The following is a 13,753-nucleotide window of genomic DNA, read 5'->3' as shown; positions in this document are numbered from 1 at the left end:
GTTTCTCTTTTACATGCTCACTCAAAATCCTGAAAGCATATTAGAAGCCCATAGATAGTTGTCGATGCATTCAATGGCTTTAATTTGTTTACAAGGTCATGTTTGGCCACCCGTGGATCCAATGAAAGCTTCCGGAAAGCTAAATTTACATAGCCGAGTCGAATACTTTCATAACTTCAATTTTTCATTTACAGACCGACTCAAAAACCTTCACATTAATACTTATAAACAATCACTAAAATTCTCAATACAAATAATTAGTTACGTCACATATTATTTCTATCTATGTTTGGAAAGTAATTTACTTGATAACAATATTTTCTTGTTTTGCATAATATGAACACATTATTTTATATATTGTATCAAATTGTTTTAAGATATTACTTAATTATTATCAAATTAATCATGATTAAAAACCATCAAATACCAAATCAGTACTTTCCCATAATCTTTTTGACCAACAAAATATTTTTCACACAATCAAGAATCAAACTTAAGTGCCTACCTATCCAGTTTTGTTGATTGATATATTTAAGAGAATTTTCAGTCAACGACACTAGTTACATGTATCCAAAAATATATCAAGAGCATCATTTATTTGACATGATTGTATATCGGTTCAGCAACTATGATGAAGTATCTGTACATCCTAAAAATCCTAACCCAAACCCCACGTTTCAGATAAAAGAAGGCTTAAATTCCATCCACTGTGATGTGAACTAAAACTGGGGAGCCTAAGACCATGCCACTGTTCAAAGGCGAAATAAAACTGGTTTAAGTCCGAATCTTCCAAATGAAATAGCTCACATCATATACCGTACTTTCTCCCTCCATATTTCTTCAATTCGAAGTCGTATAGGTTTGTCTGAGCATGACGATTATCGTTGGATATCAGGTGTTGCGATCTAGTTGTGAATTCACCAACAGGAGGCCTGGAAGGTGGAATTAGACCTCTGTTGTGATAAAATAATTCGTTTGGCACGTTCCTGCTTTGAGAATTTACATGATATCGGTATGTACTTTGCGGATAACTATCATATAATGGATAAACCGGAACTTGGTAACGGTCAAATTCATCAGAATGATGACTTCCCCCAGTATATGTGGGCCCTCTTGAGGGTGCAATCTCCTTCCGTGTTACTGGAGTTGATGAAGTGGCCGCTCGAGGTTGAAAGTTATTTGCTCTTCTGAAGCCATCTTGGTGCCTGACCTTATCTACACAGGATCTTCCTGATTTTGACCGTTTTTTATTGTGGATTTCATGCGGCCGTTTGGAACCTAATAATTGCAAGAGTTGAGTGACAAGTTACCACCAATACTGTGAAAAGTATAAGATACTGCAACAAACCTGTCTGCTGAAATCCAAAATTACCTCTAGATTCATTCGAAAAACAACTTCTCTTTTTGTTTTTCAACGCTCTCTTAGATCTTGCTGCTGCACCGCGTCTGTGCTTCTCATGAAGTACTTCGACTCTATCAGCTTCATTTTTCCATCTCTGTATCATGGAGCATGATGTAAGTAACAAACTGTGACTTGAAAGAGAGAACATTGACAAAAGCCTGGCACCCACTGATACCTGTCTGTAAGTTTTCTGTTTGTAGAGATTCCGGCCCTTTACGAGTAAAGGGGAAAGTGGAGGCAATTTCCTAACCCCAGTACTCCACAACACCTCCACCTGCAAGACATGAATTATATTAATTTGAAGAGTAGCTACTAAATTTGTTAGGTATAACATGCAACTACAAAACCATTATGTTATTTTTTATTTACATTTCTCCATTCTCAAGTACAAGAAGTTGGCTATTGATTTATAAAACAATTGTACCCACGCTAATACCAGATTAAATATAAAAGCTAAGTGAAATTCTCAAGACAAAATTTGAGAGAGAAACAGAACTCTACTTTACTAACCAAGATAGCCCTTGTACTGCTCCGTTTTACAAGAGCATATATCATCCAGTAACGGGTGTCCAAATAAAAGACCAAAGTGTAATACAGAACTCTTTTTCATGCATCCAACTAATTGCAGCAAACTTTAGACTCACAGTGAAGGTATGCTGTTGTTTAGCTGCACCATAGCTCTCCTTAACAACCCTGCCAGCAACAGTTCTGTTTCCTATAATTTTTCCATGCCTGGTCACTTTACTAAACCTGGTAAAAGGTACAACTAAGTTGTAAAGGAACAATTCAGGGATACGAAGAAAACATTGATTAAAAGTAACCAGAGCAAACAAATTACTTTTCATAAACCTTTTGTCTGAACAGTACAACATCTCCCATGCAGACATCACCTAAGTTAAGTGAGAAAACGAGTATTTAACAGAGAACGATAAAAGTTTAGGCAAATGATAGCAAAAAGGAAAGAATAATTACCGGTACAATTAATGGTAAAGGATGATTTTGGGTAGAGCGTGTATCCACTTCCGTATTTTAACCTGAGATATTAAAATGTTTGAAGTACATAAACTCAAAACCAAAACTAAAAAGCCTTTCCTTCTTCAGAAAGAAAGAATTAGTGTATTACTCTTAAATGGATATGGCACAAATATTTCTTCGAACTGTGTAGGACAAACATAATTTCTTCTGTTGAGACAAAATCAAGCAAAACTCATTCACATGAAAATTTTTCTTTCTCAGAACAATGAGAAAATGAAGACAACTAGAAATGCTTATTAGGTTAGTAATTTCATACAAAACTTCCGAGTATTGAAGTTGCTTCTAACTCAATAATCAAATAGGCTTCTCGAATCGGAAACCCTTACCTCCAATGCTCCCTTATCCTGGCAACACAAACATCTCTATTTCCCGCGATTCTCAGGCCATGATTCCGTAGATACGCCTTGCATTGCCTTAGTTTCAAAGATTGAATATCCTTTCCTTCTGGAAAAATCAAACATAAAACGTAGAATTTAACGGCACTGATCGAACACGATGTTAATAACTTCGTTACCATTAGTAAATTAATACCTCGAAGTAGGGAGACGACTTTATCGGAGAGAGAGGAATCATCAACGTCATTGTCACCGGATTCGGATTCGGATTTGGATGCTTCATCGAAATCGCTATCTTCGCAATCGCTTTCTTCTTCTTTATCATCGTCATCGTCATCGTCATCGTCATCTTCCTCTTCTACTTGTTCTTCCTCATCGTCATCTTCCTCTTCTACTTCTTCTTCTTCTTCTTCTTCAGAAGATGAAACCATGACAATGTTTTTTCCTCTCATCTGATCCATTTCCACAAACTGTGTAATAGCGTTCAGGACAGGCCCGTGGGAGTTTGGAACAACGAGAAAGGTACCAAAATTGAATTGAAAGAAACATAACGCGGGGCTGGGTTTCATTGATCGTTTTAATCAAGGCTCTTTACTTCTGCACCACCATAATTTCTAAATAAACCCCCCTACCCTTTCTAGATTACCTGTTCTGAAAATATTTCTAGGACAAATATTTTGGAATATAATTATATGTATTTTTAAATACAATGTTTCTAAAAATATATATATATATATATATATATATATAATTTGAAATAGAATATTTGATTTTTTTTTTAAACATTAATGATAGTTTTCAGAATAACCTCTCTTTTCTATTTTTTTTACTTCATAAAATGACAGACGATGACGAGAAGAAGGACATGACTTGGTGTATAAGTATCTTATCTTAATAGAGTACAATTAACAGTAATGTGGTGCGGGAAAAACAATTTCAGCAAAGATTGATACTACGGAATTTTGAACTTTCACAAATTTTTTATACTAAGTTTAAAAAAGTAATCTTATTATATTTAATATATATATATATATATATATATATATATATTTGAATTTTTGATAAAAATAGTTAAATGTAGTTTTAAAAAATCATTGCAGTTTTACAATATTTTATACAATAAACATCTTTTAATATTTTGTATAATGTTATATATTACGCTTCTAATTAAAATCGAAATTTAAATAATAAGGTTCTACTATTGTTAATATAATAAGATCGATAAATGGATACTAGTGCAAGAACTAGTTAGAAAAGCACGGAACCTCAAATGATACCACCTTGGAGATGATGCGAAACATTTACTTTTGTTAGAAGTTACGGTTTCTGCGTCGGAAGATGAAAACAAAGCGCAAAAAAGTTAGAAAAATAAGGTGTATAATGATTTAAAAATATAAAAAAACTATAAAAATTGAGATACTAAGCTTTACTGAAAAAATGCATTAAAAAAAATATACGATCAATTATAATTTAACCTGTGTTATAAATATCAACATTTATAAACAAAAACATAACTAAATATATTTTCAATATAATTGGCTATATTTTTATTATAATTGATTGAATTTTCAATATAATTGAATTTATCTTATTGATATTTTTCTTAATATTTACGTCTTTCTTTACTATATTAACATAAATATTTTAAATAATATTGTTAAAATAAAAACAAAATATTAATAATGAATAAAATATTAATTCTCTTCTTTTTTTTCTCTCTTTTTTTTATTTTTTTCTTTTCCCATTCTATTCTTCTTCTAAAGTCATGCTTCTGAATGATAAAATAACTTGGCTTTTTTGTTTCTGTTACCAACCATTAGTATCAGTCATAATTTTCCCAACTAATGTATGGACTAGGACAATTCATTTTAAATGCAAAAATATATTCCGTTTTACATTTTCCTTCCTGGAAAAACGTAACATGATTATTTATATATTTTTAAGAGAATTTTCATCGTTAATTATCTTTAATTTTTACTCTGAAGCTAATTTTTATTTGAAATAGACTTCGTTTACTTTTATACATTAAATTCTCTTCATCTCAAATATTTTACTCAATTTTCCATTTTTTTTTTTGAAAAAAACTTTCTTTCAAATCAAAAGTAATTTTTGATTTTTGATTTAAAAGAATTATACAAATGTTATACAGTTCCTTTTAGTTTATATTTAAAAACATTATCCAAATTAAAAATTACCCTTAAAACACAGATTCTTAATACCAGTATATATTTTCTTATTTGCATCGACAAACTGTCTTTTGTAACATGTATAACTTTATTGCAACAGTCAAGTTATAGAGATATGGGTATTCGTGAATTTGGAACCCGAGTACGAACATGATCAGCACCTTTAAATGATGAGAAAATCATATAAGAAAAATCAAATTACAAATTCCCAAAAGCTAGAATAATGTTGAAAGCCCAAAAGAGCCCTAAAAGCCTCTTTCCTTCAGCTCGGGATATAAGACAACGAATTTGCATGTGGACAAGATCACAAGAATGATACACCTCCATTGTGAATCTTCTAACATGTTACAGATTAGAGATTAGCCTTTCAATACACTACAACTTTACAGTGGAAAATACAATCGCCTGTAGCAGGTTTGCCTCACTTGATGAAAGAACGAGATAATTCTATAAAGGTATATGGTGAGCCACAATGTGAAAAAAGAAAACCACCTGAAGATATGGTTGTAATGATTCTTTTAGCAATTTTCTAAGCACCCTTGGATATTTGCTAAGCTTCTTAGATCTCTATTGAGCTTTTGCAAGACTTCTAGATGGGCCATGCAACAGTTTGACAAACCCAAGGAAACTTAATTTTCCATCAGTGTGCCGAATCCAATCATGGAGAACAGCATGAACAGGGACAGATGGACCAAGCCCAAACTCCTGGTTATTTAGATAAACTAAGTTAAATCACTGTTCAACTGAACCCAAGTTAAATACACTGATAGTGAAATTGCTGTTCTTTTGATTCAGAAACAACTATGCCTTAAGTAAATGTAACTCATTATCATGAGGAATGAAGAAAATTAATATATTAAAATCACACTGCAACACCGCGAAAGTTTGAAATAGGTATGTATGCATAAACTATCATCAATTCATCGTAGTCAAATAAAACATACCGAAGCTAGTTCGTCAATGACTATGGCCTTGTTACCGTCCTTTTCAAAAAGTTCGTAAGCATAACGTGCACGTTGCTCCCACTGGTCATGTGTTTCAAGTTGATGAACACTAAGGGCAGCCGCACAGAACTCATCAAAATCCATCCTTCTAAATTGTAATGCATTAAGCTGCCACCCATATTATTCGTAATCAGTAACTACTACAGGTACAGAATGCCTTTTGAATAATTTCTATGGCTAAATCATAGTACTTAACTGATGTCAGAAAGTCAGGTACGCGTGACTCGTTCATAGCATCTGTTGCATTCACCATCAAGACCTGAGGCAGCCCAAAGTTGTGAGATGAGAAATATCTTCCCTTAACATCTTAAAAAAAATTGAAACATAACCGACCGCTTTGATATTTTCCAAGTTAATGGAGCCCTTTTTGCTTGGCTCTAAAAGTGAAAACTGCTCCCTCAAATAAAATAGCTCATCCACAGTTAATGTCTTGGACAGAGCCTGATCCAGTGCCCGGGAAGAAAAATTCCAGTAAGTTATTCAGAAGCAAATATAGTGTGATCAATAAAAAAGACAGCAGGAACAATCAAAGTAACTGAAAAAACCAATGCTCTTTAGTCACGCCACTCATTTTAGAAAGGAAACATGCACTGTTATGAAACAGTTTCCAAAACAAATTTCATCCATGATAAAACCTTAGTCTGACTAGTTTGCAACATTGTAAAATAATTGACAGGGTTGCTACTGAGATGATTTGGGGAATAATAAAATCGCTTATCCAGAAACATTAACTTCAAAATAAACTCTTAGATAAGTAGGATAACCATTAATAGGTGAAGAAGATGAGAGCTTGGAGAACAAAGCCATAGAAATGAAAATCAATAGAGATGATGACAAAGGAAAATGGGACATACAATTCAAATAGAGGATCTATTTTTTATCAATGTCAACTTTTAAATGCAGACATAATTTTAAATAAATAGACATACCCTTAAAGCCGCTTTCCGTAGAGATGAGGAACGCATGTATGCCTTCATGAGCTTGAATATTAGAATATCCAGAGGTACTTTCACATCCTTGTTTTTAATCCATGGATGACCTGTGAGGTGTCCAATTGTTGTAAGTAACAAATATAAATACAGGCACAAGAAGCAGCAATCATTGCTGAGACAACTCACATAACGCCTGTGCTGCAGACATTCTTTTCCGTGGATCTTTATTTAGTAATCGCATAACAAAATTTGTTGCCTCATCTGACAGAGAAGGCCAAGGAGGTTCATCAAAACTTGGATCAGCTTTTAACACAGCATGGAAGATACCAGACTCGGTCCGGGCCCAAAAGGGACGACTGCCACATAGTAAAATATATGCAATCACTCCAATACTCCATACATCAGCTTCGGTACTGTAAGCTCTATGAAGAACTTCGGGTGCCACATAGTATGCACTGCCAACAATATCATTAAGTCTTTCATCTGTAAAGGACAATGAAAAGTCAAGAAATAAAGCAACTCCAAGATAATAAATAACATAACATATTTATAAAAGGAATAAAAAATATACCTGGTTTAACAAAATCTGACAACCCAAAGTCTATGGTCTTCAGGATTGAGTTCTCGTCCTTGGATGTGAACAAGAAGTTCTGATCCAAAAATTAGCCATCTTCAAAAGTTGTTCTTGATAAGAATCAGAGGACAAGTCCCATATGCCAAATCAATCAAAATCGCAAGCATCTTATTGCCTATTTGTACTAGATGATTATGACCACAAACCAATGTTGAGTAAAAGGAAGACTATGCTCCTTCTCATAAATGCCCTCCAAAAGCTAGGAATGGCGCATTAAAATTTGTGTTTTCCCCTTTTGCATTTGTTTTGAAATCTTAAACAAACATAAGATAAATGATTAAAATATTATAATTACAGACAATAAAACCTTTCCTATAGCTTCCATTTTATTTTCTTTTTCTACCCCTTACTCCCCAAAAAGATAAATAAAATTTCAATCATAAAAGGCCGTTCTTTAATGAAAAAGATACTCCATACATCTGACCACGTAGGCTAAGCAGCTGAGTTCAATATTGTGAAACAGAAAAGGATAGGGTAGGAAGAACAAATCTCAAAAACTACATATATACTTCACCTCAGGTTTAAGATCACGATGCACGACGCCCTGAAGATGGCAAAAGGCAACCACATTCAGTATTTGTCTCAGGACAACTTTTGCATCTTCCTCTGTGTACTTCCCACCTCTGAAAGAGCAAAGAGATATCTTATACTCATTAAGCTCAATACTTTGCCACTAATAACTTCCATTCATCCCCAATGTCAGTGGCATCCAAATTTTAAACATTCACATGTTCATTTTGAAATAAATGAATACCTTGACAATATTCTGTCTAACAGCTCTCCTCCTTCACACAACCTAGAAGATGCATAACAGTTTAAAGAAAAAACTGTTAATACAAAACTCAACACACTTATCCTTGCTTAAGTATCCAATAAACGAGGACAAATTATCTTTGTATTATAAATTAAATTGCCAAAATCAATAACTAGAGCATATAACTTAAACAAGCAACATAATTGAAGCTTACTCCATTACTATATAGACATTATCATGGTCTTCATATGCATCATAGAATTGTACTAGATTCTTGTGCCCAGTCAAAGCTCTCAAAATATTTACCTCCCTTCTCACATCTTCAATAGCAATTGCAGTGGTCATCTGCAATTAAAATAAATAATGCACATACATTTATTAGTACATATAAGTGTGACTTTACTTTATTATCATAAAAAATAAATTTATTAATATAACTCAAAGAGGCTACAGAGGTTTACATCAATAAATTACAAGTAAAAGGAATATAGACAACAATTGATCAAAAGTTCTGTGAGATTCGACATGGATCCATATCTCGTACTAGATTTTCGTAATAAAGTTTATTTCTACATCTACCTTCATAAGTATTCACAAGTTTATGAGGCCCCACTTGTTCAATGCATAGATCCATTCCCTCTAATGACCCAAAAATCATGGAACTGTGGCAGTAACAAAGTAGCTTAAAGAGAAATAATAAAACAAAGATAAGAATAAGAAATGTAAGAACTTTACTCTACTTAAATTGTAACAAAACAACAGATCCATAGTTGACTATAAGCTATGCAACCATTCAAGTGGAACTCTCTTTCACATTCCAAGTCTAAACTAGCATTGGAAAGTTTCAGCCGGTCATTTTCTTTGCCTCAGCATTTTATCATATTTGTTAAGAAATCAATACTGTCTTAGACAGCATAAACTGATATGGAAATGTAGAAATGCATGATCATCACAATCGAACAGCCCCATGCACCCAGTCAAATCCCCAATACTAACAACCCAAACAAATCACGTACTCACAATTACAAACATCAATAAAACTAACAGTAAGGAGCAAGGTTTTAGAAAACGGTCCCCAACCATGATTTCGGCCACAAGGTCTTTTGGATTCTCCACAACCATAATTGCATCATAAGCCACATTTGTGCACAATTCCCCACATCGTCAATAATAGCGACATAATTTAAAACCTTAGCTAGGAATGACAATTCAACCACAATTTTCAAAAACTAACAGTGAAAAGCTTAAGATAATTAGGGGTGATAAAATGACAACCATAACTAAAACAACTTATGAATTGCATGTGAATTTTGGTGGAAACCTTGGCTTTTGGAATGACTTTAACGGCCACTTGTTGTCCCTTCAGCTCTCCTTTCTTCACCTTAGCAACACAAGTATATCCAAAATGCCCTCTCCCAACCTCATCTCCAACTTCATATTTATTTCCGAAATGTTTGGAGAATCCAAAATTCTTGTCGAGCCCCGCTACCGCCTCCGCCTCCGGTATGGCAGCCTCGTTGGGTTTCACGGACCCGTGCCGCCGCGCCAGCGCCGCCCTTATGTGTTTCGCCGGCGAGGGCGACAGAAACGATCTCTTGAAGAAGCGGCGCGGCGAGACGGGGAACACGTAGCGGCCCGGACTCGGACTGTAAAATGGGAAGAACGGAGATCTCTTACCGTTGTCGACCTCCTTAGGGTTTTCGCTCTCGCCATTGGCGCTGTGCAAGTGAGGTTCAGCGCTGTGACTGTGAGTGACTGCGACGGCTACGTCTTGAGAAGGTAGAGTGGGGGAGTGAGTGGCGGATTGGGTAGAGGAGAGAGTGGGTTTGGAAGTGCAGAGACCCATTCGGTTTTCCTTGGTTACGAAGAGATCACGCAGCGTGGTGATGTAGTGACTCGAGGTCAAAACATTGCATGTGATAACAGTGGGGAATGGATCGTGGATGAGGTTGAACTAGGAAGTTCTTGCTTCGGAGATTTTCTAGTTCAGTTCAAATGTAGAGTTTGAGAGAATTAAGGTTAGTTGGGTTCGTTGATCGTGGAGACTGTTCGTTTAACAATGGTGGTGGGGACTGGTCTGATGGAGAAGAAGAAGAAGGAAAAAACAGAGTAAGACTCTCGTACGAAAAAAAGAAACGCCGAAAATTTCGGTTTTTTTCCACACAATAAAACTAAATTAAAAAATTTGTGATGCAAATAAAGTTTAGTTACCACATGGAAAATATATTCCAACCCCAAAAATAAAAACAGGGGTTAAAATCAAAGTGGTAGTTGTGGTCTTATTTACCCTACTTCTGTCCAATGTTCTGGTGGTTTGTTCAGTATAATTTTATCACGTTCCGTACATGACACTGTCCACACTTATTTGTAAATTACATAATATATGAAAATAAAAGTCTATTCTCCAAGGATTTTAATTTTTATAAATAATTAATATAAATATTTTTACACTTTTAACTAATTAAAAAACATAACTTATTTGACTTAAAAATAATAAATTTTACAACACCAAATAAATAATATCAAGTTGGTGACAATACAATATACAGAGATTGGTATTTTACATTCAAAAGTTTGATTTAGGAAATATTTTATCTTATATAATTTGAAGTCTCGAACCACAACTTAAATATATATATATATATATATATATATATATATATATATATATATATATATATATATATATATATATATATATAATAGAAAGCACGGTGATTCATTCATGATGTAACTTAACATCAGGATGATGTTTATACCTTTGTTTTGGTCTGAATCTGAAATTCTGAGGAATGAATCACCTTTCGGTATAAATGCCAAACAGAATAATCCATTCAACCATTGCCATAGTTTTTGAAAATGAGACCAAATGCAACAGAATAATATATTTGGTGATGCCATCAACTCGTAAATGCTGTCGTCATCACGTTTCTTACTCAAGTTTAATCTATCATTCTTCTCTGTGATTGTATCTCGTTTCTGCAAGATAATAAAAATGAACGATAACATTTGTGTATGCTAAAAATAGATAATGATTATTGTGTTACGTACGTTGCTTTCGTTTTGAATGGAACCTGGTGGGAAGAGTTGTTACAGATTCATTATGTTCTTGCTGCCCACTCACTACGCCATCAACATAATTCAGCTCCCCACGTACGTAAAACGTTTCTCTGCAATTTCATTTTACTTTAAACCACACAAAAGTATGAATATTATTTAGAGTTTTTCTTTTAATAGAACTGGATTCACTTGAAACAACATTTACAGACACATTAACATTCTGTCCATTAGTTTAGTATGATTATGTTATTTTCTGCACTTGATTTTTTGTTGACTTGTGTTTTATATTGATTATGCCGGAGGAATCTGGCGCCAAGTTTTGGAGATGAGTTAAAAAAAAAAAAAAACTGTAGTTTCTTCATCCAAAAACTCAACAACTTTTTGAAAATGAGGGAAATGAAAAGATGAAGAAGACCATTTATCGTGATGTGATATGACTTAAGATGCACATAATATAATAAAACCATTCCTGATTAACACAACCTTGTCGTCACTGATTCATTGCATTGTTCCACAGTCACTTTCTTCATTACCCTGAAAGAAAGTTGCAACAAATTGGTACTTGTGATTTTTCACATTCACGCTCGCACCAATCCCTGGTTTTTGCCACAAACATCATAAATTAAACTCAGATACATTTCATATTTTTATCAAATTGCAAATTCAGGTTGACAAAGTTTGACTTGGTGAACCAATAATGATGCATGGTATATAATAGGAGTAATTAAAAAAAACATTATTGCAATGATGGTAGTGAGAGTACTATTGATGCGCATGCTTACCCTCTTTGTCCCCAACAAAAAATAAAAGGAACTAAAATTAAATATTCCTTCCATTTTTCTATCTATCTCTCTTTTTCACCGTCATTTTCCTTCCATCCTACCCTAACCAAACACATAAGAAATAAGAAATTGCAGGTAAAGAAAAGATAGATAGCGAAATGAAGTTTAGTTCTTTGTCAGTATTCATGCCGTCAATTCCGATTCCTTCTTGCGATAAATCAGCCTCAGAAATTCAAAAAGTTGGTAAATCACAAGTCAGTTTTAATCTATTGGCGCACAAAATATCTAAACTACAAATTTAACTTTAGAGCGAACACATGTCGATCATTCAATGAAACAAAACATAATACTGCTCGTAATTTGAAACACAACTACTGACCAGGTGTTTTAATATTTTTTCAATTTTCAATTTTTGAAAAATTCATAACACTAAATTATGTGTCATGAAAAATTATTAAAGACCATGTTATTCTCGTATAGCCTGATAACTCTCCTGAGTGTGATTTTGTAATCTGAAAGATTCTATGGGCTTACCGGCCCAACTAATATGGAATAATTAGTTTTCTCTTCTGGGCCTCTTGCCGTCTTTCTAATAAAAAGGGCAAAATTTTCCTCTATTTCCATGATTTTTTTGTCCAATATAAAAATTTCCCCTTGTCAATTTATAAATCATTTAAAAAAAATGATTTTGGATTGTATTAAAAAAAATTTCTAATTTTCCAATTCAGAAAACAAAAATAACTTTGAGATTTTACAATTCAGAAATCTAGAAGTCAAAAACAACTTTTAGATTGTAGAATTCAAAAATAAAAAATGATTTCTGAATTTATAATATATAAGTTATTCTTTTCTAAAACTATCTTCGATTTAAAAGATAAAAGCTTTGGGCAATCCAGAACTCATTTAAGGCTTTCAGTTTGCAAAATTTGGAAGTCTTTTTTAAGAAAGAAAAAAAAAAAGACTTCTGGATCATGTGATCCGCGAGTCATAAATGGACTATGCAATCTAGAAGTTTTTCGGATTATGTAATTTGAAAGTCGGTCATTATTTACTTTCAAATTACACAATCCAAAAGCATAAAATGTAAATTTTTATTTCCATAAAATGCAAGAGAAAAATAAGAAGGTTTAGAAAGAATTTGGAAAAAGAAAAATGGGGAAAAGTCAAAATATGTACTACACTATAGTTTCATTATTTTTCAAAATGAGTCAACCACTCTATTGACATCTGAACATGTGACGTAATTACATGCCATTAAGTCCAATTGCTGCAAATAGTACAAAATATAGACCATTACCAAATTGAAACCATATGCTTTGTATATGAAAATATAGTTTTTTTTTTTACCATACATGACTAATTTCCAACTTAACTATTTGCTAGTCTTAATTTTATATCTACAATTTCCTTTGTTCATTTCTTCGTAACTCTTCTAGGTTATCATCATAATATCATCTCAGTATCAAACACAGTTACTAAATTTAACCCTGCTTACATTATTTAACCAACTTTATTATATTTTGTCGAAGTTATGGTATTTATTAGTCTCATATAATTAAAAAGTGTCTCGACTACTCTGTATGTCGAAAGAAAAATATTATGACTTCATTTATTAACACACGTTCTTTA

General features: G+C 33.3%; 2 protein-coding genes across 3 annotated transcripts; both read right to left on the bottom strand.

The window, feature by feature from the left end:
* Positions 1-540: 540 nt before the first annotated feature.
* On the bottom strand, positions 541-3,294 carry LOC114168962 (SAP domain-containing protein). Its single transcript, XM_028053970.2, has 8 exons — positions 2,969-3,294; positions 2,764-2,881; positions 2,375-2,436; positions 2,241-2,292; positions 2,047-2,152; positions 1,578-1,676; positions 1,373-1,496; positions 541-1,278 (listed from the first exon to the last, which is right to left on the bottom strand). The coding sequence occupies exons 1-8, from the start codon at positions 3,231-3,233 to the stop codon at positions 809-811; spliced, it is 1,296 nt and encodes a 431-aa protein (XP_027909771.1). The 5' UTR covers positions 3,234-3,294; the 3' UTR covers positions 541-808.
* Positions 3,295-5,088: 1,794 nt separating this feature from the next.
* On the bottom strand, positions 5,089-10,434 carry LOC114167343 (CDPK-related protein kinase-like). Of its 2 annotated transcripts, none has more exons than XM_028052412.2 (11): positions 9,604-10,434; positions 8,497-8,627; positions 8,283-8,324; positions 8,043-8,151; positions 7,466-7,544; positions 7,081-7,377; positions 6,892-7,001; positions 6,296-6,403; positions 6,159-6,221; positions 5,903-6,070; positions 5,089-5,663 (listed from the first exon to the last, which is right to left on the bottom strand). In XM_028052412.2, exons 1-11 carry the CDS (start codon positions 10,126-10,128, stop codon positions 5,526-5,528), a joined length of 1,770 nt encoding a protein of 589 aa, XP_027908213.1. In that variant the 5' UTR covers positions 10,129-10,434; the 3' UTR covers positions 5,089-5,525. The 2 variants fall into 2 exon arrangements, with proteins under 2 accessions (XP_027908213.1, XP_085526324.1); XM_085670198.1 differs by lacking the exon at positions 9,604-10,434 and adding an exon at positions 8,862-8,880.
* Between the last annotated feature and the right edge of the window lie 3,319 nt (positions 10,435-13,753).

This window comes from Vigna unguiculata, chromosome 2 (assembly GCF_037176805.1).
Source record: "Vigna unguiculata cultivar grain cowpea cultivar isolate G323 ecotype 2 chromosome 2, ASM3717680v1, whole genome shotgun sequence".
In the NCBI taxonomy this organism is placed as follows: Eukaryota; Viridiplantae; Streptophyta; class Magnoliopsida; order Fabales; family Fabaceae; genus Vigna; species Vigna unguiculata.
Note: the sequence above shows the minus strand (reverse complement) of the source record. Positions and strands in the feature narration are given on the sequence as shown.

Bases quoted from the DNA above. Each gene is read 5' to 3' on its own strand.
- LOC114168962 (XM_028053970.2), bottom strand. From the start codon at position 3,233: ATGGATCAGATGAGAGGAAAAAACATTGTCATGGTTTCATCTTCTGAA. The intron at 2,437-2,763 runs GTAAGGGTTTCC...TTAATATCTCAG, and splicing joins AGGATAAGGGAGCATTGGAG to GTTAAAATACGGAAGTGGAT. The intron at 1,677-2,046 runs GTGAGTCTAAAG...CATGTCTTGCAG, and splicing joins AACAACAGCATACCTTCACT to GTGGAGGTGTTGTGGAGTAC.
- LOC114167343 (XM_028052412.2), bottom strand. From the start codon at position 10,128: ATGGGTCTCTGCACTTCCAAACCCACTCTCTCCTCTACCCAATCCGCC. The intron at 7,545-8,042 runs GTGAAGTATATA...TTTTTGGATCAG, and splicing joins ATCGTGATCTTAAACCTGAG to AACTTCTTGTTCACATCCAA. The intron at 6,404-6,891 runs GTATGTCTATTT...GCACTGGATCAG, and splicing joins TACGGAAAGCGGCTTTAAGG to GCTCTGTCCAAGACATTAAC.